The sequence below is a fragment of the Phocoena phocoena genome, chromosome 15 (assembly GCF_963924675.1).
Source record: "Phocoena phocoena chromosome 15, mPhoPho1.1, whole genome shotgun sequence".
In the NCBI taxonomy this organism is placed as follows: domain Eukaryota; kingdom Metazoa; phylum Chordata; class Mammalia; order Artiodactyla; family Phocoenidae; genus Phocoena; species Phocoena phocoena.
Window position 1 is genome coordinate 14,523,154 of NC_089233.1, and position 24,135 is coordinate 14,547,288.

The 24,135-nt window shown below is 48.1% G+C and overlaps 1 protein-coding gene across 1 annotated transcript; it reads right to left on the reverse strand.

The window, feature by feature from the left end:
• Positions 1-8,352: 8,352 nt before the first annotated feature.
• On the reverse strand, positions 8,353-15,469 carry KCTD7 (potassium channel tetramerization domain containing 7). The gene is made up of 4 exons (XM_065891869.1): positions 15,326-15,469; positions 12,480-12,649; positions 9,169-9,347; positions 8,353-8,729 (listed from the first exon to the last, which is right to left on the reverse strand). The coding sequence occupies exons 1-4, from the start codon at positions 15,467-15,469 to the stop codon at positions 8,353-8,355; spliced, it is 870 nt and encodes a 289-aa protein (XP_065747941.1).
• Positions 15,470-24,135: the final 8,666 nt, after the last annotated feature.

Consider the following 24,135-nt stretch of genomic DNA (forward strand, 5'->3'; position numbering starts at 1 on the left):
TAAAGAGAAAAGGAGTTAAAACTTGACCCTCTCCCCCTTTTTTCCTACTTCACCCCACAGAGGAAATTATTTTTTTTTGTTGGTTTTTGCAGAATGCAAGACTTTAAGAAACCATTAACAGCTAGAGATCTGTGCTAAACTCATAGACGTGGCTATGACTAATGTCTGCCAGTGAAAACAGAGGTCCCTATCAGAAGAGAGAAAGAGTACACACTTTTGTAAAACTAGTAGAGGATGTGTGGTTTTTGACTACCTAGCTTCTTTGGGGGGAACCACACCTCCCTACATTATTAGTCCACAGAGTTCAGCCATTGATGACCCTATCCCTTGGCTCCAAGAATAGGCATGTGAGCTCTGCCATTCCCCTGGCCTCAACAAATGCGTGAGGATTGCCCATAATTCCTTTCTAGGACTTCTCTAGCTTTCAGGAAAGTGACGCTCTCTCTTCTCTGGTTTTCTGGCAAAGGCGATCTCTGCAGCAGTAGATAAAGGCTGCCTAAGAATGAAGCAACCCAGGGGAAAGCCTCAGGGATAGACTCTGGGAGATAATCAGATTAGTGACAGCAGAAGGGCTCATCAAATTGCCAAGTTCCCAAGTGAGAAGCAATCCAGGAACCACGTAACTTAAGCCATTTTCCATAGGATCCAAAATCAAGGAAAACAGATCATTCACATAAGCGAAGGAGTACATTCTGTCTTGCTGAACCATATTGTGGTCAACCATGACTCAAATCTATAAGCATTATAGAATCAATCAGCTAAAAAACCCAAGACCTCCATCTTACTTTTCCTTTTTTTTTTTTTTTAACGTTTCTAAGTAGTCTTTATCATATCAAGAACAAGAGAGCTGAGGGCTGTATTTGCTTAAATGTGGGAAAGGCTTATTAATCTGTTGATAAATAGTTAGAGGCATGTGTATCTCAAAAGGCAGCAGAAACTATTTTTAAATAGTTTTGTGGAACATATTTTTAATGGAATACTATCAAATTTTTAAAGGGGGGAGGGGCAGCTCTACATGAACTGAAATGAACAGATCTCCAAAAGATAATGTTAAATGAAAATAGTAAGGTGGTAAAACATGTGGTATGCTACCTTTGCACTTCATTATATATATTTTCCTAGGATGTATCTAAATCTCTTTCTAGAATAACGATATATATATAGATAGATAGATAGATAGATAGATAGATAACATATCCTGGGATAGATAGACAGATAGATAGATACAGTATATATAGGAAGAGAATTATTTTAAGGGATTGGGCCATGTGACTGTGGAGGCTTGATGGGTCCAAAATCTGATGGGGGAGGCTGGCAGGCTGGAGGCTCAGGAAAGAATTACAGTCCAAGTTCAAAGGCAGTCTGCTGATGAACCAGGAAGAGCTGGTGTTTCAGTGAAGTCTGAAGACAGACGGCTGTCAGAATTCCCTCTGCTTGAGGGAGGCTTTCGTTCTATTCAAGCCTTCAACTGATTGGATGAGGTCCACCCACATTATGGAGAGTAATCTGCTTTACTCCAAGTCCACTGATTTGAATGTAAATCTTACATTCTTACAGAAACATCCAGAATAATGTTTGACCAAATATTTGGGCACTGTGGCCCAACCAAGATGACACATACAATTAGCTGTCATAACTCCACCCCCTGTCAACTTGGCACCCATATGCATCTCCTTATATCAAACTTAATCTCCATACTCAGTCTCTTTACCTGGTGGGGTGACCCAAACTTTCACTCACGAAAGGTCTGGGCCATTAGTAATCCTGCCTGGATTGGCTTGTTGCAGTTTCCCCCTGACTTTAATCACAGGCCATGGTAATACTAAGATGCTCCAGGTGGTCTCCTGTCCATATACTGGACAGATTGTTTAACAGATCTTGACTGTGAGCACCTCTTTTCCAGGCACTGACTGTTCCAAGCATTGGGATATAGGTGTGAACAACAGAGGCAAAATCTATGCCCTCGAGGGGCTTATTTGAAAGAAAATAGAGACATAACAAACAACCACTATTCGTAATAAAGGCTATAAAGAAATAGGGTGACGTGATAGATGGTAATGGGAGGGAGTATGCTTTAGATGGCATGGTCAGAGAAGGTCTCACTGAGTATGTAACATTTGAGCTGGAACATAAAATATGAAAAGGAGCCAGCCATAAATGAGAAGGGCGGGGGGAAGGGCATCCCAGGCAGAGGAAATGTCAATCACAAAAAGCTGAGGCAGGAACTGAAAGGCCAGGGTGGAGGATGGGAAACAAGGAGCAGGGTGGTGTGTTGGGGCTGGACAGGTAGCCTTTCCAATTTCATTTTAAAAGCCAAGGGTTTGAACTTATTTACAAAACAGAAATAGAGTCACAGATGTGGAAAACAAACTTATGGTTACCATGGGGGAAGGGATAAATTGGGAGATAGGGACTGACATATACACACTACTATATATAAAACAGATAATAAGGACCTAATGTATAGCACAGGGAACTCTACTCAATACTCTGTAATGGCCTATATGGGAGAAGAATTTTTAAAAGAGGGGATATATGTATATGTATGACTGATTCACTTTGCTGTACACCCGAAACTAACACAACATTGTGAATCAACTCTACTCCAATAAAAATTAATTAAAAAAAGAAAAAAGCAAAGGGTTTTAAGTCAGCATAGTGCAGGATCTAAACAACCGTTTCAAAAGACTATTCTGGAGAATAGGTTAGTCGGGGTAATTGAGAGCCAAATTAAGCCAGGAGGTCTTTGTAGTAACTCAGGATGAAAGATGATGGTGAGTCAAACAAGCGAATCTGTGAAAACTCGATACATCCTGAAGATGTATTCAAGTACTTGGTGATGGATCGCAAGGAGAAGGGGAAGGTGAAGGAGGGGAGTGAAAGGCGATGCAGGTTTTTGTTGACTGGGTGCATGGTGGTGCCATTTCCTGAGAGGGAGGAGGTGGAATGAGGATGTTTGGGGTGGGAGGGGAGATCAAGAATTCCATCTGGATGTATTAAGTTTGAGATGGCTAACAGATATTGAAGTAGCAATATTTGGCAGGTTATTGGGTGTATAATTCGAGGCTGAGGCAGGACGCCTGGACAGGAGTATGTATCTGCGGAGTCATGAGCACATGTAGATGATGTGCCAGTACTGACTGCCTTTTAGTCCCATATTCATCCTTGGTTGCCTCCGCAAAAATTGGGTTGGGTCTTAGGAGTATTTTTTGCCTTTGCCGACTAACATGATACGATTCTTTGTTAGTAGAGGGCATTGGTGAGACACTGCAAGGAGGGAGATGTTTCCTTTCTGGTTCGGGTGTGCTTGCTCACAGCTCACACAGCTTCTCCAGCACCCAGCTCCTGCCATGCAGGGTAGTCAGCAGCACAGAGAGGCCCACAGCTTTCCCCGGCACTCCCCTGGGGTGGTTTTGCCATGGAGGGCCTCTGGCAAGACACCTCCCAAGGAACGGATTTTTCCAGCATCCCAGAGGGTGGGTTTCCAGCAAGTTCCCCCATGACTTCTCTACCGTTCGGTGAGCCACGGTCACGCCTTCTCCAAAAAAGGTCTGGGTATCAGCTCTGGGGGGACAGGGGTACTCGTCCTTGGACGCTCTAGCTCTGCCCTAGCGGCTGCTTCTGACATCTGCTATTCCTATATTCTTTATCGTTATCTCTACTTTTTATTAGCCAATCCCTCATTACTCCAATCTTCTTATAATTAATAGCTATTTATATTAAAGATATAAATTATTCAGATTACCGTGTGGTTTTTTCCCTCCTGACTAATACAAATGACTCCAAGGGCACGTCAGGCACGGAGACAGACGTAAGGTCCCAAGGAGTCTCTGTGTTACTTTCCATTTTGAACGGGTGGGATGTAAAGGCACATGGTTGGCAGAAGGGTGAGCAGGAGTTCAGTTTCCTCTTCTGGCACGCCAGTCAGCCGCTGTAAGAGAAGACTGTCCCTTTCTGTGTCTGCTCTGGGAAGCTCTGGCGGGCCTCTGCTGCAATGGGCACCTACCTGCAGCTTGAAGCGGCTTCTCTGTCAGCTACGACCAGAGCTGCCGTTCCTCTGCTGGCCTCTTGGGATCTTGCACATGTAATGCAGCATCTTCTGAAGCCAAAGTGTTGGAAAAACCTGACCTGCCCTCATTGTGTGGACCAAGTTGCCAGTTTCACCTTGACCGCTCCAGGCGGCTGCATGGACAGACACTCACATGGTGCCTCTGGACCTTGAATCTGTTTATTACTGGGTTGGCCAAAAAGTTCGTTCGGGTTTGTGTACCAGCTTATGGAAAATCCCGAACGAACTTTTTGGCCAACCCAATGTATTCCAACTCTCATACCTATAAGGATTGCTGGCCTCAGCCAATCCCAGCATCATGGAGATGTAAGAACACGGAGCAGAGGTTGCCCATGCTGGTGCCTCCCTGGGACCCCTACTGAGGTACTGGAGTGTGCCTTGGAGGTATAGGGCCAGGAGAGGAGAAACGATGTACAGGGCTTTCAGCTACTGGAACACTGGGTCTTCAGTAAGGGATCAGGTGAACCCACTTCCTAAAAGACAGAACGGTCAAGTGAGGAAGTTGAGGGTCATGAACGAATGGCCAGCACTGCCTATAAACCCCAGAAATCTGGGGGCACAGGTGAGTATGCCTGCCGGGACGGAGAGCAGGTGAGGGTACCTGCAGAGGAACCTCCAGGGGACCCGTCTCCCTTTAACTTCAGGTCAGGGCAGAAGCTCAGCCACATGTCTCAGGGAAGAGCCTGTTTGATTTAGTATGGCATCCCAAAACATACCACGTTTTAAGCAGAAATCAACACATATTTGCTGGCAGCGTGGAGGGCGAAGGAGGGAGGAGAGTAAGTCTCTAAACAAGAAAGGCACGGCACCCAGGTTCTAATTCTTGACTTTAATGCCAGGTGAGGGTACTGAGGCTCCATGCACCAAAGCGCTCACAGACAGGAAATGAACGAACACAGGCAGCGTTATCTTGTGTACACAAAGCCCACACTGTACAGAAGGAAGACGACCGACCGACCACCCCGTGACCTCCCACTCCCAGAGGCAACTGCCTATCCCTCCTCCCCGTCTCTGTTCCCACCTCCTCTGACCCTCTGCCAGCCAGCCCTTCCTCCAATTAACATATGTATACATGTATGTTTCTTCCAGAATTCCAAAAAGTGCCTCTCCCACCCCAGTTCCCAACACTCTGGCTTCTGATGAATAAAGCCTCCCTCTTTTAAGGATCACGAGGCAGGCGCGCCACCTTCATGCAAGAGCCCCAGCAAAATGGTACCCGAGAAAGCTTAATCACTTGTAGCACAATCAAATACAGACAGAAGGTATGCAGAAGGATGATATCTGAAATTCTAACTGGGATCAAAATGATTAGTGTGAGTGGTTTTTGTTTTGTTGTTGTTATTTGTCTTAACCATTTCAGGATCCAACTTAGACCAAGATCACACAGTGAGGGTCACCCCACTCTGTGGCTTGCAGATGTCAATTTCCTAGTCCTCCAAGGAGCAACCCAGAACAGGTAGATTGTACCACCTGAGCAGCCTGAGGCACAAGGCTCAGACAGCTCCCAGAACATCCCAAGCCCCAGAGAGAAAGAACAGAAATGTTCAGAGCACAGTCGACTGCTTTCCACGTGATAAGCGCTGGACAGCCTGGTGAATTCACCAGAGGTAGAATAAGGATGGTGACGATTCCTCTATGTCTTCTATTTAGAGCGTTATCCAAAGAATTCCCCCACCTGGGATGGTGTGCTGGGTTTCACTGTGGTTTTGTTTCAATCTTTTCAAACTTAGCTGCAGTTAAGTTTTGCGTTCTTACTGAATTGCAGCTAGCATTGCACCATGTGGTCCTATTTCCTATAATTTTCACCTTCCCAACCAGTGAATGGAGCACCTGGGAGAAAAGGTACCCGAAGTCAAACATAAGGGAAGCTCCAAAGGCAGGCCCCTTGGTTTGACCCAAGGACGTTACACACAAGAATTCCATGAAGACAGACTTCCTTTCAATCTGGGAGAAGCAGCCGTCCTTTGGAGCCCTCCTTCCTTACCCAACGCTTCTCATGTTCTGGGCTTGGCCGCTGACAGATGAAAAGGGACCCAACTAGGAGAAGTCACTTCCTCAGAGATGACCTTTATTTGGAGGCGATCACCACAAACCTCCACATCCAAGAGCGCTTCGCAGCCTGGCCTTGGCTTCTCAACAGACGATGGCTAAACAGGGCCACCGAATTCTTTTACTCCATGTAGAAGGAGCTCTAAGCTGGCCGCCGGTGTCCCTGCTCTGCCTGGGCTACTGGCCACAGCCCTGTCCCCCCACGACGGCACAGAGCACCTCCGCGAGGACAACACGGGGGCAGAGGAATGGAGGGGCTCCAGCAAGAGGCGCAGGGACAGCGTTCCCATCCAGCGTGCCTGAAGCCCCAAGCAAGTCTTCAGGGCCTGATTTTGAGCTGACTTGAGCTTGCGTGAACCAGTCCCTCCCTGTCTCATGTGTATGGACTCTCAATAACCGAGTGCTGTGATGCTCTGGGCCAGGGAAGGCAAGAGAAGGGGCCAAGGTCGGATCACTGCGGGCACTGGGCTTACCTATCTGCTCTCTCCTCACACTGGCTCCCTCCTGAAGAGCCTGCCTCAGTGTCTGTCAAAAAACGAACCTGTATTAGCGTTCAATCTATTTGCCGATCTGGGCAACTTAAATGAAAGACCCTTCTCTGAGGACAAGGCAAGAGCCATGCTGTCAGGGTAAGATCCAAGCAGGGACATCAGCTCCGGAAAAGCGACAAGCCGCTTGTGGATGAGAACAAGGAGAGAACATGTTATCTCAGAACCTGAACGACTGACTGGACCGTCCCCTTAGATGTCAGCCTGGACACCTGCTCCACGCACATAAGAATACAGTGTAAGAGCGGGGGACCATGCCCTGGAATCTTCCCATACAGGGGCCAAGGGATCACTGCCCCGTGAAGGAGTTCAGCCAAGGTCCCAGGGCTTGGCCTTCTCTTCCTCAGCTCCCCCACTACCCTCCTCGCCAATCTGGTCTTGTAAGACTGAGACCGATGAGGCTGACAGAAAAAAAATCTCCCTACAACAACACCCAGGAGCAGTCAAGTTCAATCACGATTACAGGGAGAAGCCCTGCACGCAGCAAGGGAACGTCCCCGTTCCAGTGACTGGTGCTGCAGAGCATTTCCTCTAGGGGGCGCAGGCCCACACCCTGACTGGCTGCCCCAGACAGCGCGAGAAGGAAACGCAGTGGAACAGAAGCTGGTGGATCTTTTTCTCTCTGAATTGTGCAGAGGCAAACATAACAGAGGTCTGCTGCTGTCTTCCCACAGCTCCCAGGATAGCTGCGCCTCTCCTCTGGCCCTCTCTTTCCTTCCCCAAGATAGGCAATCTCCGAGAAGGAGAACGTTGGCAGGAAAAAGCAACAGGGGTTCCCATCCAAGGAGGTTCACCACAAATTGGATCCTAACATGGAATAGCAGTCAAGGATGTATTCTGAGCCTCTAGAAAGGATGTTACATCTCAAAGATAACACAACAACTAGGCATCTTGCCTGCTTGACTTAGAGAATCTTCAAAAGGAGTCCCTGAAATGTGCATTCCAGCCCCATGAGAAGATAACCCTTCAAGCAAGGAAGGTTAGTGGAAGGTAGGAGAAGCCAAGGCCCTGAGGCAGGGCTGTAAACATTGTGCTTTTCTAAGGCCAACCTGGTGCATGGCTTTGGCAACTATGGTTACATCTCCAAAAGGTGGTGAAGAATATGTTTTGGGAGGAAAAGAGTCCACATCCTAAGACAAAGCGTGGGGCTACTGTTGAGGGAAGAGGGAGAGAAAATGTTCCTTCTTCAGCCAGGGGCTCTAGGTGGCTCCTTGGGTAAATCCCCCATCATGTTCCACATTCATACTGATACACTGAGCACAAGGAAGGGACTCTTGAACAGGATGGAGGAGTAGTTATGCCTACGTGAGTTTGGTAACGTGGCTCTAAAAAGGGCAGAAACTCTCTTGCAAGGTCAAGAAAGTGACAAAACCTCTCTGAACTTCCTGGTCAAGCCCTCGCTAGCCGGACCCCATAAGCCTCAGGCAGAGACTGCCGTGCCTCGAGGAAAGGCCAGGTGAGCGCAGGCACCAAGTCCTCGTGGGCCACCAGCCCTGAACCTGGCCCCAAGGTACAGCCAAGGAGACTGGGGCTGCACCTCCGTCCGCCTGGAGTTGTACCTCAGGACCCGTCCTCACCTCAGCAGGTTCTGGGGCAGCCAGCAGCCCTTCCAGGGACCTTGCTCCCAGAGCTGCCAAGGGGAACGGACACCCTCCCTGACAGGACTCTGCTCCCTGCCAGGGCTACTCACCACCATGTGATCTTGAACTCATAGATGGGGCGCTTGCAGTAGTAGTGGTTGATGAGGTGCTTGTCACACACCCCGATGCACTGGTGGTCCACGGTGAGGCCCTGGGCCGAGAGGTCCGTGACCAGGCAGTGCAGCAGGTCATAAACGTCAGCCACGGCCTCCCAGGGCCCAAAAGACACATCCACTTCGCAGTGGTGCTCAAAGAGCTGTCCGTCACTCTCGCTCCGTTCGAAGCGCAGGGAGCTGAGAAGCGGACACTCGTAGGGGGTGATGGGCATCTCCTCCTTGAAGACACAGACCTTGAGCTTGGCAAAGCGGGCCTTCCGCTGGACGGCGCGCAGCCGGGCAATCTCCACAATCCGCTCCAAATGGTCTGCGGGGGTAAACACGTCACCCATCAGTGGGATGGGGGTGGGGAGGGGGGCGGGGCACAGAGAGAGCCCCAGTGATGGTGGACCCAAGAGGGAAGAGACAGATCCCTGGGGAAGGGACTCTGGGCCCATGAAGGGCACAAACTTAAACAGGAATCGTGGTTCTGCAGGGCAAAAGGAAACAAAGGGGATGGGATGAGTACCACCCTTCTGAAATGCGATTTGATGACGTTCCAGGCAAGGTGGTCCCTGTTTCATCTGAATCTTCCTGAGGGACTGGGAGGGCGGCAGGAAGGGAAGCAGGATCCTCTCCCATCTTGAGTAGGACAGGTGTCTTGGCGAGCCATGACCCACTTGTTCTGGTGGAGACCTCAGCACTGACAGATGCCTCGCTACTCTCCCTCCTCACACCCCGACTGCCTCGCACAGTGAACCCCTCACCTTTGTAATAGGGCATGAGTCCCAGAAACGCTTGGCGCACTTTCTCCCCCTTCAGTGGCTGCATGTTCTCCAGCTGCTCCAGGAGAGGCCCGATGGCATAGTACTGGGCCTCTTTGTACACGGCCCGCACGCGCTCCCGAGGCGGCAGGTCCCCAGAGCGCAGGAAATTCAGCACATCTCTGAGCAGGAAGGAAAGAGGGTTGGTGAGAAGGAGTTAATGGAACCGGACAGTGCTACCCAGTGGTTAGAGCACAGGATCTGGACCCAGATGGCCAGCTGTGTAACCTTGGGTAAGTGAACTTAACCTCTCTGTGCCCTTTCTCCTCTGTAAAATGGGGGAAAATAAGAAAACTACCCCATAAGGTTATGAGGGGATTAAATAAGTTAATACATAAAAAGTGCTTAGAAAATACCTGGCACAGAGCAAGCCCTCACTAAGTGTTAGTAATTGTTATTGTATCATTATTATTATAATTATTAAGTATATATAGGAAAAATGGGAAGATATGGTATCTAGCCCCTTAATTATATTTTGAATTGAGGTACAGATAATAGCCACTAAAGGTACACATCTTAATCGTACAGGTCAATTACTTTTTCATGTATGAATATACCCACACAACCACCACATACATCAAGATACAGAACATGTCCATCTAATTAAAGTTTCCCTGTGCCTCTTCCCAGCCAATCACTACAGAGACAACCACTCTAACTTCTAATTCTATCAACAAAGATTAGTTTTGCCTCTTCTTGAAATGCATGTAAGTGGAATCACACAGTATGTTCTCTTTGGTGCCTGGCTTCTTGCCCTCAACCTAGTGTCTTCGAGATTGATTCCCTACGTCATCATGTGTAGCAGAAGTTTCCTTCCTTTTATCGCTAAGTAGCATACCGTTGTATGGATACACTATAAACTATTTACCCATTCTCCCGTTGATGGACATTTGAATTGTTTCCAGTTGGGGTCTCATAAGAGTAAAGCTGTGACAAACATTCCCTGTAAGCTTCTTGTGGACTCAGGCACCGATTCCTCTTGGGTAAACATCAGGAGGAGAATTGTTCGGTCATAAGTGCCTGTTTCACAAAGTGGTTGTAGCATTTTATTCCCACCAGCCACGTGGAAGAGTTCTGCACTCCCCACAGATCCTTGCCATCAGTATCATTCTGTAGCTATACGGAGAAGAGGAATGCCTAACCCTGACACCTGAATAAACTGGCTTCAGGAGTGAACAAAAAATCACATACTGCACCTTCTTAAAATAACAATTCAGTTCTTTTAATTCTCTCTTCAGATTCTTTAGGGCTGAAAGTAATCAGACCCCTCACTGGTAGGTGTAGGAAGGGCTTTTCTGTGAGGATGTATCAGTAAACCCCAAGACCAAGCTGCTACCTCAATAGTGAGTCTATGACCATGAAGCAACACCAGCCAGCACTCGCCAAGCACTAACCTGTGTCAGTCACTCTTCAGGAGTTATCCCTTCCAACGACATGGGGTGCTTTCTTACGTCCATTTTATAAATGAGGAAAAAGTGGGGCTCAGAGAGCTTAAGGAACACCCTTGCTAAAGGAGCCACAGCTAGCCAGAGGCCAGATGCAGACACGGGCGACTCCAAATCCACACCCACAGTGGTCCAGACTCCAGTCCAAGCCGCTGTGCACTGATCACAATGGGAAAGTGCCCCAGGTGGAGGCTCAGGCAGCCTCCATGGTGGCTGCTGGGGCTACGTGAGCTCACCCGCAGAGAAGTGCCCTAACCCCCTATTTTATTTTATCTGAATCTTTCCACAGCTCCATAGGCTGCTGATGAATCTTAGGCCACTGGAGTCCAGTAGCCTGAGGATAAACACCACAACATCCTGCTTGCCGCCATGCCCTCGCCTGGCTCTGCCACTCTCCAGCTGTGGCCACCTGGGTACGGGCACATCAGCCTAGGCCCAAACCGGGTTCCCCCTCCCCGTCACTCTTTCGAAAATCAGTCCTCTAGGATCGTAAGCAAATCTTGGTGAGTCCTGAAAAACATAACCCTGGGCAAGGCCCAGCGAAGAGTGCTGTGGGAGCTGCCAGCCGGGCCGAGCACTTTCCTCTCCCAAACAGCCTGCAAACAAAAATCTTTTTATAGCTCTGCAGAGCGATGTGACACTTTGTTTTCTCAGCACTGGAGGCAGCTGACCGCCCAATGGGGAAACCCAGATGCTTCAGAGCAAATTATTTGACGAGGCTCCTTTCTGAGGATGAAAATGACCCTTCTCCCAGTGTGGGCAATCCTACTTGGAGGCCGGCACAGAGACGTAGTGGTTGGAGGGTCTCCTTTTGTTCAAGGTCAAAGACCATGTTAGTTCTCCAGTCATCTCCAAAGTTAGACGGATGGGGCAAAGAGTTTCAGCCACATACTCTGAAAGGACCTGGCCAGGGGTCACACCAAGCCTCTTTATTTAATCCACATGACAGGCCTCCAAGGCAGCTATAATTACTTCTCATTTCACAAACAAGGAAACCAAAACATAAAGTCTTTAAATTGTTTATCTGTAAGGTTGTCAGAAGTCCTCTCTTGGGAAGGGCTATCTTTTTTTGAGATTGTGTTGTTCCATGTTTTACTGTTAAAATGACAGTAACAATTGAAAGTGGGGTTTTTTGTGTATTTTGCTGTTGTTGTTTCGTTTTGGGGGGGTTTTTGTTTGGCTGCACGGTGTGGTACACAGGATCTTAGTTCCCCCACCAGGAATTGAACCTGTGCCCTCTGCAGTGGAAGCATGGAGTGTTAACCACTGAACTGCCAGGGAAGTCCCTGAAGGTGTTTTTTTTTTTTTAAAGACTTGGCAAAATTACAGGATGGCAACCCTATGTTGGCCCTTCCCTCACCTTTTTTTGTCCTATTTATTTGTTTCAAACTATTGAAAGAATTTGGGGAACCACTGCCACACCCCATGTTTCTCCCTAACAGCGATGCCGAGCCCCAGAATCTGGATCTGATGGTCTTCTCCCAGAAGCTGTGTTGGAACTCCCCTGCCTCTCGCTGCGGTCACACCTATTCCACAGGGATGACAGCTTCCCAGTCTTAATTTGCATAGCAGAGAATCGGTTTCATCACATCCAGCCAATGTGTGTCACCTGGGATTTCTCCGGCTGTCCTTGCCTCCTCTGGGAAAGAAACTAAGAATTCTGATCCAAAGCAATATGCACATTTATTAAATTCCACCAGCAGGTTACCTCCTCTTCTAGGTGTTATGGAAGACATCAAAGTCCCATGCCCAAGCCCGGGCTGCTCACTTGCTAGGACCCTGCAGTTGATGGCAGAGGGAGGAACGTACCCGAAGTGCGCACCGTCCCGATCAATGAAGTAGCGGCCCTCGGCATCCGTGGGGATGTAGTGCCGCCCGCTGAACATGGCCGCCAGCATGGTGTCCTCGTAGCGCCGCAAGGTGGACAGGCGTGTGGTGAAGTGAGCCCCTCCGATGTTAAGGGGGACAACCTCAGGGAACTGGGGAGGAATCACCGGCACTTTTAGTCCCACGGTGGGGAGGCAAGCCGGGGCTGCCCCGTCTGCCGCCTTCCTGGGTCTGATGAGCGCCACCCGAAGCCCAAACCCAGGCATCTTTCTGACCGCTTCTCTCCCCTCCCTTTCCCTGCATTCATCAATTACCAAGTCCTCCCCATCCTCCCACAGCTCTTAAATCAGGTCTCTGCACCGCAGTCCTACAATCTCTGCTCTCGAGTTCAAAGCCTTTACTGTCCTCCTTCCACTTCCTGAACTCCCCACCTTTGTGCCCTTGCTCATGCTGTCTTCTCCGTCCCCAGCGCTCCTGCCACCCTCCCTCTGTCCATCCAGCAAATGCAATGGCCCCATCTGGCAGTGTGCGCTGTTCACTGCACAGGGGCACCTGCGTGAGTGGGGTCTGCCAGCCCAGCCGTACACCCTTTTGCTAATTCACACCAAGGAGCCATATCGGTTAGCAGCATCCACTCATTCTGAGAGCTTCTATTCAAGGTCCCCTACTCCGTGAGCATTTCTGCTCTGTTGTCCTTTGCCTGCCCCAAGACAGGGTTCACTGAACACTCCCGCCATTGTGCCTTCACTGTAGCCACGTTCTCCTGTATAACAGAGCTCTGCACAACGGGAGCTTTGTGCTATCGGTCGTTATTATTGCCCAAGTTTCCCGAGGGCAGGAACAGCGTCTTGTTCACCTATCCTGAGGCCACCCAGAGCAGAGCCCACAGATGTTTGTTGAATAATGCCAGGCATCCACTCCTCATCCTGTGTACCTCTCCACTTCTCTCCTTAATCTGTGCAGGGAGATTAGTGCCCAGTCCAGCTACAGTTCTGGAGGCAAGGGCAGGGAATGATGGTACCTACATTTGCCCTGAGAAGCTCTAGGGTCTCCCTAAAATGCTCAGGACCTTTATGTATTTTTTTAAATCTCTTTCACTGTTTGTGGTTTTGAAAGAAATGAGGCCAGTTCTCCCTAATTTTCCCACAAACCTCCTCCAGATTAACTAAAATTTTATCCCAGTGCATACTTTTCAATATTACGACATCTCTCTGGCTCTGTGAAAGTCTATGTGTATTTATCTAGACAGTCCTTTTTCCCAACTTTCAAATCCTTTGTGAAATAAAGTAGGATACAAATACGTTACATCAAAGTTGCCCAGTGTCTTGTGCAGTGCCTGGCTCATAGTAAAGCCCCAAATATGCACTGAATGAATGGATGAATGAAACAGACGGGCACTTACAGTTCTGTGAATGTAGGTACTGTTACTCTTTTTTTTTTTTTTTTTTTTTTTTTTGCGGTATGTGGGCCTCTCACTGTTGTGGCCTCTCCCGTTGCGGAGCACAGGCTCCGGATGTGCAGGCTCCGGACGTGCAGGCTCAGGGGCCATGACTCATGGGCTCAGCCGCTCTGCGGCATGTGGGATCTTCCCGGACCGGGGCACGAACCCGTGTCCCCTGCATCGGCAGGCGGACTCTCAACCACTGCGCCACCAGGGAAGCCCGGTACTGTTACTCTTCTGCACCCAGACGACAGGAAATGCCTTCTGCTTATTCTATAGCTAGCTCCTCTAAAACTATTTTATGTGCATACCAAGGACCCCAATATTATTTTGAGATAATACTTTACATTACTCACATGGAGCCATGTAATTTGTGAAAGAGCTGGCACTGGAGTGCTGGCCTATGGTCTCTGGGTCCTGTGCTTTTTTCGTCAAGCCACACCGTCTCACCAGTGACAGTGCACAAAATATGGCACCCTGGGTCTCCAACGGTTCCCTTCTTTTTTTTTTTTTTTTTTTCCAATTTTTCCAATTACAAATCTCTCTTCTGGAGATTTGCCCATTTTCACAACTGCCCCACGATGTTTAGAGTACTGGTTCGTAACCAAAGAGGACACTACAGTTTCCAGAGAGCCTCACCCAGCCCCATCGTGCCCCTCTGGGTCTGTCTCTTCACCTAGGACTCCACAGGTCATGTCTGCCACTACCTTAGCCCCTACCTCCTAGCCTCTGTCTTCACTGCCCAGCAGAGCCCCACCTTCCCTCCTTTCCCTTCTCTTGAGGGTCATTTCAGGTGTTCGTGTGACAGTGTCACATGCGTTAAGACCAGTGGAAGCCACTGTGCATCACAGCACAGCAGCTAGGAGGGAAAGCCATGGAGGTGTCAGGTGAGTGAGGCCACATCTATTAACTGGCCTGCTTCTTATCTGCACACAGCCCGTAACCCCACTCTCTGGGCAGCTGGAGACTGGGTTTGGGCAACCACTGAGGCCTCCTCTTGGATTCTCTAGGAGACACTATCATCTCTTGGGGCTCCAAGGGCCCCTTCCCACGGCCTACCCTCCCTCCTCCAGTAGGTAAGGTGGGACATAGGGATGGGAGTACCAACCCTGCAGACAGTGAATCCTGGAAGGAGGGGGATGGGAGGGCCAGGTGCCGCCTGGGGCAGGGAAGACACACCTGGTGCATTTCGCGGAGAGGGGGGTCGGGTGGTGGGTGGGAGCGGGGTGGGCAGGGGAGCGCGGCTCCTCTGGCGCCGCCCTCGGCCCGACCCCCACCCCTGCCTCAGCGCTGCAGCGCTGCTCACATCCCAAGGTCAGCTCTGCCTGGCACCGGCTCCTACCCCCGCGCCCCTTCCCGCACCCCCGCACGCCCTCGGTCCAGGTACCTCCTGCGGCAGGAGAGGCAGTGCGTGCCCCGCCTGCGTGGCTGTCGGGGTGGCCGGCTCCAGAAAGTCGTCTTCGGCGTCGGAGCTGGACATGGCACCGTCCGGGCGACGGCTGTCTGGCTCTCGCCCCGTGACTACCACCATCCCTCTGGCTCTGGGCAGTGGGCGCGGCTTCAGGCGGGCGGGAGGGCGGCGGCCCGGGTACTAGCACCCAGCAGCGCCTGGCATGACGCGGCGCGGCCGACGGGCGGGGCCGGAGGGGCGGAGAGCGCAGCGCGCGCGGGCCGGAGGGCCGTCGCTCCTTCAGCGCCGACGGGCTCGCCGACCACCCTGACGACCGCAGGGCGACCGGTCTGACCCGGTCGCCTCCCGTTATTGGCCGAACCCCCGCTGGATTCCTCCCCTGATTGGCAGGAAGCTCGCCCAATCGCAGAGCAGGCAGCGCTTTCAGCCAGCGTCTAAGTGGCCACCGGAGCCGGACCGGCTGGCCTGCCCTGCTCTGATTGGCCCTCTGGCCAGCAGGCGCGCCCTCTCCAGCCAGCTAACACTGGCTCGGCGCGCTGGGTGCGCGCGAGGCCCCCACCTCTAAGCCAGGCCTTCTTATAGGCTCGGGGGGTGGCTCCCGCGTCCAGGTCAACACCTAGAAACCTGAGACGAGAGAGGGCTAGTGACTTAATCGTTCGTACGTTTCCAGGGCAACGGGTCCTGTGCATCCCTGGGCGTCGAAGGCCAGGGAAATCTGGGAGGACCAGGTCACCTCAATGGAGAGCCTGAGCATCCTTTCCTGGAGGATTGTGAGGGAGGACGGCTGAGGTCACTGAGGTTGTAGGAGAGGAAGGGCAGCACTGCGACAGGGGCTGGCTCTCCTCTAACCACAAGGGTAAAACCTGGGTCTCCAGTCTTTCCTGATTGACTCAAGCAGCAGTCCGAAAAAGGAAACTCAAAATAGGGGCAGTTGAGTTCAATTAAGAATGACAGTGACTCTCCACCCTCTATGTGTCAGTTCTTCCGCTGGGCACCTGGAGACACAGATGGAAACAGGCCCTATCCAAAGAAGCTCACAGACTGCTGAGGCAGAGTCCAGCCTGGTCCAACACATCTGTCGGCAGCCTTGGATGCTGTGTCCCCTGGCATGACAGGGTCAGCTCAGAGACTCTCCTAGGGGGCCAAGGTTTTAGCTCTTCAAACCATTTTTACACCCAGTTCCTCATTTGAATCTCACATTGTTGTGACAGAAAAGGAAACTGAGTCCTAGAAGATTAGAATGGCTTCAGGGAGGTCAGCCGTGAGCAAGAGCCACAGCACTTCCTCTTTGGACCAATCACACTCCCAGCTGTTAGGAGTTTCCTAGGTCAGTGTTTTCTCCAAATATACTTGCATCAAAAGCACTGGAGAGAGAACTTGTTAAAATACAGATTCCCAGCCCTACCTCCAGAGAATCTGATTTAGTCCATCTGGGATGAAGCCCTTGAATTTGCATTCCTAACAAACTCCCAGGTAATTTTTTTTTTAATATTTATTTATTTGGTTGCGCCAGGTCTTAGTTGCAGCACGTGGGCCCCTTAGTTGTGGCAGGCGGGCGCCTTAGTTGTAGCATGCAAACTCTTAGTTGCGGCATGCGTGTGGAATCTAGTTCCCTGACTGGGTATCCAACCTGGGCTCCCTGCATTGGGAGCACGGAGTCTTATCCACTGCACCATCAGGGAAGTCCCACTCTAGGTAATTCTGATGCTGCAAGTCCTTGAATCACATTTTGAATGGCACTGCCCTAAAGAAGGCCCCCTGAGGCCATCTCTTAGCTATCACTACCTGCTCCAGCCTTTCTCAACAATATCTATAACAAAATTTCCTCTTTCCATCCTTTGGATGTTTCAGCTGTAATAGAAACTGCAATCAAAAGTGGCTTTAATAATAGGATAATTTTATTATCTTACATAACAAGAAGTCTGAGTAGATTCTGGGTTGGTTCATTAAGTAACGCAACAAGGAGTTACCTGGACCAGCTTCCTTCCATTTACCCACTCTGCCAGATGACCCCTCCTCCTCTAGGAATCCATATGAGGAAACCAGAGAGCTAAGGTCTATCAGAGTGATAGCCTACACCTTAAAGCAAGGCTGTATAAGAATGGGACAGGAGCCCCAGAGGCTCAGGAGGTAGGAAAATCCATGTGCAATCACGTTACTGAATGTGTTGGAGTTTTCATCTTCCTCTTCGGCTGAGGATTTCCTTCAGGAATATAGTTTCCCAGTTGGTTCTGTTTACACGGTGGGGAGAAGTCCAAGGGCAGCCGCCTGGAATGAGGACTTGCTGACTGAGTAGGCAGGGGCTGGAGCAGGCGTTCTGGGAAAGCAGGGCAGTTTGCTGGCAGTGGCCATCCCCACCCTGCAGTGAAATGACTTCCAGGCCAGTTCGCTTGAGGGCTGTAGGGAAGGGTCAGTGAGCCTCGGCGGGGGGTGAGGGGTGGGGTGGGGGTGGGGATGGGTAGCACATGGCCGCGCAGAGGTGTGGGCTGGTCTCAGAACACGAGCACTTATAGCCCTGGGATTACTTTTCCTCCAGGAGTCAACCAAAAAAAGAGTCCTACAGGCATGGAGTCCTGAGATCAGTCAATCGGATTCTGTTCTCCATGCCTCACCAAAGAAAAAACCTTTTGAATGGCAACAGATTAACAAAGTGCTGATTCAGCTACTGAATTTTTTCTCCGATTCTAATTTATTCAACAATAAAGGAAATGAAAACGGTAACAAAAGCATCCATCTTCTTTTCCTTCCAGTTGGAGGACTCGCCTTTCCTTTCTCTCCCAGCCTTGAGGAGGAAGTTGTTTGCCAGCAGCTTCCCAAGGCACGGAAGCTTGGCTAAGGGCCCACTTGCTCTCAGCCCAGCTCAGCTCTCCCCCAGCCTCTGACACACCCCCATTCGTTAACCACTGCTGTTCTGTCTCCTGGACTTCTCTTCGCACAGTGCACGGGGTAAACGTGGCCGATGTTCAGATTGCCTCTCACATCTCTTTTCTGAACCCCTGTCCCCACCACCACCCCAGTGTGCCTCACTGAATGCTAGAACCTTGAAATCTAAAAGCTGCTTGTCTCATGGTACCTTGTATCCTGGGTTCCACAGGTGACCTAACTTCACCAAGCAGATCCCTGCACTTGAGATTTGGAGGGGGAAAGTGAACACTGAGTTGGAGGCCAGGCTTCTTGCTCTTTCGGTGGACAAGTTTGGATATGGAAGTGTTAAAAACGTTTCCTTTTTGCTGTGGCTGTAGCAGAGGTCCCATGTTGGTCTTTGCCTTCCTGGGTGTCAGAAAGCAGGGTGGGGCATCCATTTTACTGTCTCATTACTCTCTGTAATCAACCTCCAAGGTCCAGCACAATGCCTGGCATATAGTAGCAACTCAGTAGATGAATACATGAAAGAAATTTGTGCTGTGATCACATTCAAAGAGTTACCTCTCCATGTAGATTTTTTTCTCATGTATTTTACTGGTATTATTAGTATATAAGGGCATGGATTGTTGCTGGTATCATAGAGGTAGGGAATTCCAGGATGCCATCATGCTGGGCTGGTGGGAAGGGGCTCCCCTCAAGTTGTGAGAGGTCCTAGGGGTGTTATTCAGAGCAGAACATTTGTGGGGGGGGCTCTTTGGTTTGGAGTACACACTGGTAACCATGGATGTTTTCACTGTGCAAGACGATATGGGCCCCAAAAGTGCTCTCACCCCAAGCTCTTTATAGGTAAGCTTTTGATGTTGTTTTTCATTTATTACTTAATTATAATAAAAACAAATAACATAAAATATAGATGCAAAAATAACTCACATCCAACAGCACAAACTAACACAACACTGTAAATCAACTATACTCTAATAAAAATTAATTTAAAAAAATAACTCACATCCAGAATTCAATGAAAATAGTGTTTTATTTATGTGGTTTCAGCGTCCACAGTTGTCCTACCAACTGCTGCCTATTACTCTCTCATCCCTTGTGTCTCTAAGGGAGCTCTTGTTCCAGTCACCTCTGGAAGCATTATGGTCAAACCCCACGGGTGGCTGGGTGAGTATCCTGGAGCCACATCCCCAATTTTCCCTCCCATCCCCATGGCCCATTTGTGTGGCATTTCCACTGGTCTATCAGTTCAGGTTTAAGCACTTCACAGTTTAAATATCTATTATTCAATATGATTCCATCAAGTGGAAAAACAATTTAGCTGGAAATATAATCCCCTGTACCCTGACAAGAAGTACCCTATCTCTTAGTGTCCTCATCTCTTGGGGCCTCTCCACCATTCCACAGCCTTTCTTCCCCCAGTTACCCACACCCACTTAGAAACTGCCTTGGATTTGAGGCTGGGAGTGGCCTGCTTCTCTGAGGCAGTAAAAAAGTATCAGAGAAAAACAACTTGCCATTTGGGGGCTTCCTAGCTGCTAATATTTGTTCGGAACTGCCAGCTAAGAGTCCTTTGGTGAAACATTAAAATATCCTGAGGCAATATAGAATGAAAATAATCTATAAGAGTAGGGGTCTGAAAACGTGTTTTTTTTTTTTTTCTTTTTTTAAGGCCATGCTGCGTGGCATGTGGGATCTTAGTTCCCCAACTGGGGATTGAACCCATGACCCCTCAAGTGGAAGCGTGGAGTCTTAACCACTGAACTGCCAGGGAAGTCCCTGTAAAGGGCCCGAGAGTAAATATTTTTAGCTTAGCAGGCCACAGTCTTTGTCTCTACTCAACTCTGCTGCTGTTGAAGAAAAGCTGCCATACACAAGACATAAGTGATGTCATAGGTTATGTCATAAATTATGTTGTAAGACATAAATGGTGTGGTCAGATTTGACCCAATGGCTGTAGTTTACCAACCCCTACACAAGAGAAATAGATCAATTCTAAGTGCATTGTGATCTTTTCAAATGTGCTCCATCTAAATGTCCTAATAGCTAATACTCAGCTTCATTTCTTGTTTTTTTTAAAATTTTTCTTCTTCTTTTTTTTTTTTTAAACAAACCTTTGTGTCGAGGGTTGACTTTCAATAGATCTCAGCACAGCTTCATTTCTAATTCAAGTCTCATTTACTCATTTGTGAAGAACAACCAATAGCCAGGTCTTCAGATTATTAACATTACTAATTTTTCATCAAAAGAAGTAGCTAAATGAGACTTACCAGAAAATAAATGAACTGAAAGTCCACGTTAAGTCTCACTAGATGGGTAGGCTTGGGTAAGTTACAGCACTACTCTAGACCCCCGATTTTATCTCTAAGATTAGGCCGGTTCAATTTCGATTTCTCTTTTCTAAAAAACTCTCATTGTTTTTCACTTTTTTACTTAAAGTAATTCATGCCGAATCTAGAAAACAGAGTTAAGCACAAAGAAAATAAGAATTCCCCAAAACTCCAACATGAAGAGATAACAAGGGACACGGGCACATGTCCTTTCTGTTTTCTATCAATTTAGTGACTCTAGTTTTCTGTCTACCCTTTCAATCATAAAAGTGGGAGCACACTAAACAGCTTTGTGATTTCAAATTTTCACTTAATGTAACATGAACATTTTTCCTGTTATGAAATATTTTTCTACAATATTGTATTAGCTGAAGAGTATTCTGTTACGTAGATGTACCATAATTCATTTAACTAAGCCCCCCCTTTTGTTAAGTTTTTTTTCCAGTTTTTTGTTTCTATAAACTTCATTGCAACGGACATCTTTGTAGAGAAAGCTTTGCACACCTTTGTGATATATTTCCCTAATTATATTTCCCTAATTCTTGTAACTTTTTAACACTTTTTCATACATTCAGCAGTTATTCCATGTTTGACCAACAGAGGGCATTTAAGGCTTTCCTTCTCAGGGCAAGGCCACAGCCATTTCTACAGTATACAACAACAAAAATAGTGGTTTTATTGTGAAGAATGATTCAATTTTGGATGTTCAGTAATAATCAGCAAACTCCAAAGGGAGAATCAAAGTTATTTATTTTTCTGTCTAGCCAGAATCACCCTCCCCCCCAAAAAAAACTCTCAAATGATGAGCTTTGTTAGGACTTAAACCCAAAATGAATAAAAATGATCTTTTGCTCAGAATAACAAAGTGACTGCTCTGCTTTATGCAAAGGCCTAAATTCCGTGCGGAAGACTGTTGGATAGTGACAAACAATCAGGAAAGGGAACTCGATGCTGAAAATACTGACCTTGCCAGAGAAAAGCTCAGACAGCCCCCAGGATCAGTAGCTCCCTAGAAAAACAAATTTCGGGGCAACACTGAATGGAGTCCTGCCTAGACTATTACTTACCCATTACCTACTAAGCCAGGTTGTCGTAGGTAATACTATAGGTTTTGTTAGATAAGCTTGAAATAATTGTTTTCTGCACATTTTTCTTGATTTTCACCAAGACCATAAATTCCCAAGGGCAGCAATCTGCCTATACTTCTTAGCACAACAATTATACCTAGCAAATTACTAAGTACAAGGGAGGTATTTAAATAGTTGTCACTCAATGCTAATGACAAGTTTTTATTCTAGTATAAAGATGGTTACTGAGAGGTAGAATGGTGGTTAAGGGTGTAGGCTCTGGAGCCAGGTTGCCTGTATTTGTATTCTGATCCCTTCACTTACTAGCTGGTCTAGAAAGCTGGTACTGCCTCCCAAGCCAATGGCTATAAAATGCAGGTAGTGACAGTACCTACCTCAGACGGTGATTTTGAGAATTAAGTGAGTTTAAACATGTAAACTCAGGCACAGGATCTAGACAATGAGAAGCTGTTGATAAATGTTTCTAGAAGGATTACGTGGCTAAGTGATTACTAAGATTTTTTTCTCTCATTTAAAAATTCTCTGATTCTTCATGGATGATGCTCTCTCTAGCCTCCTCCTGCAGCCACTGAGGACGCCAGCCTCTCCCTGGCTCCACAGGCTCACCCGCTGGCTATAGCCATGGCTGTGCTGGCCCTGGGCAGCTCTCTGATCTTCACAGGCAACGCATCTACCCTGGTCCCTTACTCTGTTATCAATTTTTATTTAATTAAAAAAATATTTATTTTTGGCTGCGTTGGGTCTTAGCTGCTGCACTTGGGATCTGCAGTGCGTGGGCCTTTCCTTGCGGCACGTGGGCTCCAGACTGTGCAGGCTCAGTAGTTGTGGCACGCGGGCTTAGTTGCCCCGCGGCACGTGGGATCTTAGTTCTCCAACCAGGGATCGAACCTGTGTCCCCTGCATTGGAAGGCGGATTCTTAACCACTGGACCACCAGGGAAGTCCCCCAGTTACCAATTTTTAAATTTTACTCCAGGCATCTTTCATTTGTTTGGCAGGAATTCCATTTGATTCCATCAAATCACAACATCTCACAAATACAGTCATTTTCCTACAGGTCTTCTAAGATGTCACATGGAACAGAAATGCTTTGCTTTGCAGGGCTCAAGAGAAATGTGCTCAAACCAGAAAGGCGGCTTTGTGAAGGAGGGAATGTCAACAGGGAGGGAGATATCACAGCATCTGCTTCTCCGGGCCAGTTGTGCAGTGGTTTCTTCTTTCCTGAGTCAGCTGTTTTTGTGCGGTGGTTCTCTGCCCTTTTCCTATTCCAATACATTCCCACTCATGACAGTGGAGTCTCCAGGGGTGGGCAGGCGTAGGGAATAAAAATCCTTATGTTCACCTAGGGGCGAGTATTGGAGTCAGGATGGGTTATAGTTTAGGAATGTCCTCGCCTCCCATTCTGATAGGCTCTAGAGGGATATGTGACCTCCTCCCTACAATGGTGGTAACATAAGACTAACACAGGAAATAAGCAAAAAACCAAAACCAAAAACAAATTATGTTATGCTGAAGCTGATTTTATTGCTATCTGGAGGCTGGAGCAGTAACTAGAGCAGTAACAAGAAATGGGACTTACAACAGCTGAGCCCTTAACAGGGCTGGGATTTCCCAGGGAGAGGGGAGAGGGATTAGGTTTCTGGGCATCTGGAAGAAGCAGAAAAGCAGAGTGTAAGGAGACAGGGAAGAGGTGTACTGTTCACAAGGGGGTGGTGAGGCTACATTGCAGAGACAGAACAGTTTACATGTAACGTGTGAGGCATCGGAGAATCAAAGAAGGTTTTTGAACAAAAGAGTGACTTAAGACACAGTGCTGAACAAAGGATTGATGTGGCAGCAGTATTAATTTTCAGTTGAAGGAACACGGCTAGGGGCGTGGAGCGGAAAGAAGGATACTAGAGTCAGGCTTAGATACCAGGTCACCACTGTGGCAGTAGCTGAGGGGCCTTGTGTACGTGGCTTGACCTGGCTGAGCCTCTGTTTCTTTATCTGAAAATGATATGTTAGAAGTTTCTGTCTGGGAGGATTAATCATTTACCAAATATTTTACTAGGTTCTTACAATGTGCCAGACATTCTGCTAGGTGTCAGGGGTACAAAAATGGACAAGAAAAGACACAGTCTCTGTCTTCCAGGAACTTACCATCTAGTATAAGAGATAGACAATTTAAGAAGTTAAGAAACATTAAAAACTGCAAAGTGTGATAAGGTGATATTGTGAATAAGGCAGGCAGGAAGGGGATCAGGGAAAGTCTTTCTGAGGAATTAGAATTTATGGAGACCAGAGAATTGAGAAGGAAAGAGAAGAACAGGATTCTGAGACAAAAGGATGGTAGCAGGTCTCTCTGAAATAAATTATAGCAAAAACTTCACTAAGAAATTATGACGTATAGAGGGGAATATCTAAAATACAGCAGCTGAAGAAACTGTTTATCAGATAATTATCTGATAGGTCTTATTGCTTCTCAGAAATCACAGTAATGAAAACATGTAAACTACCAGTGC

Coding starts and splice junctions, on each gene's coding strand:
- KCTD7 (XM_065891869.1), bottom strand. CDS start 15,469: ATGGTGGTAGTCACGGGGCGAGAGCCAGACAGCCGTCGCCCGGACGGT. Junction 12,650..15,325: donor TGCCTCTCCTGCCGCAGGAG/GTACCTGGACCG, acceptor ATTCCTCCCCAG/TTCCCTGAGGTTGTCCCCCT. Junction 9,348..12,479: donor CGGGACGGTGCGCACTTCGG/GTACGTTCCTCC, acceptor CTTCCTGCTCAG/AGATGTGCTGAATTTCCTGC.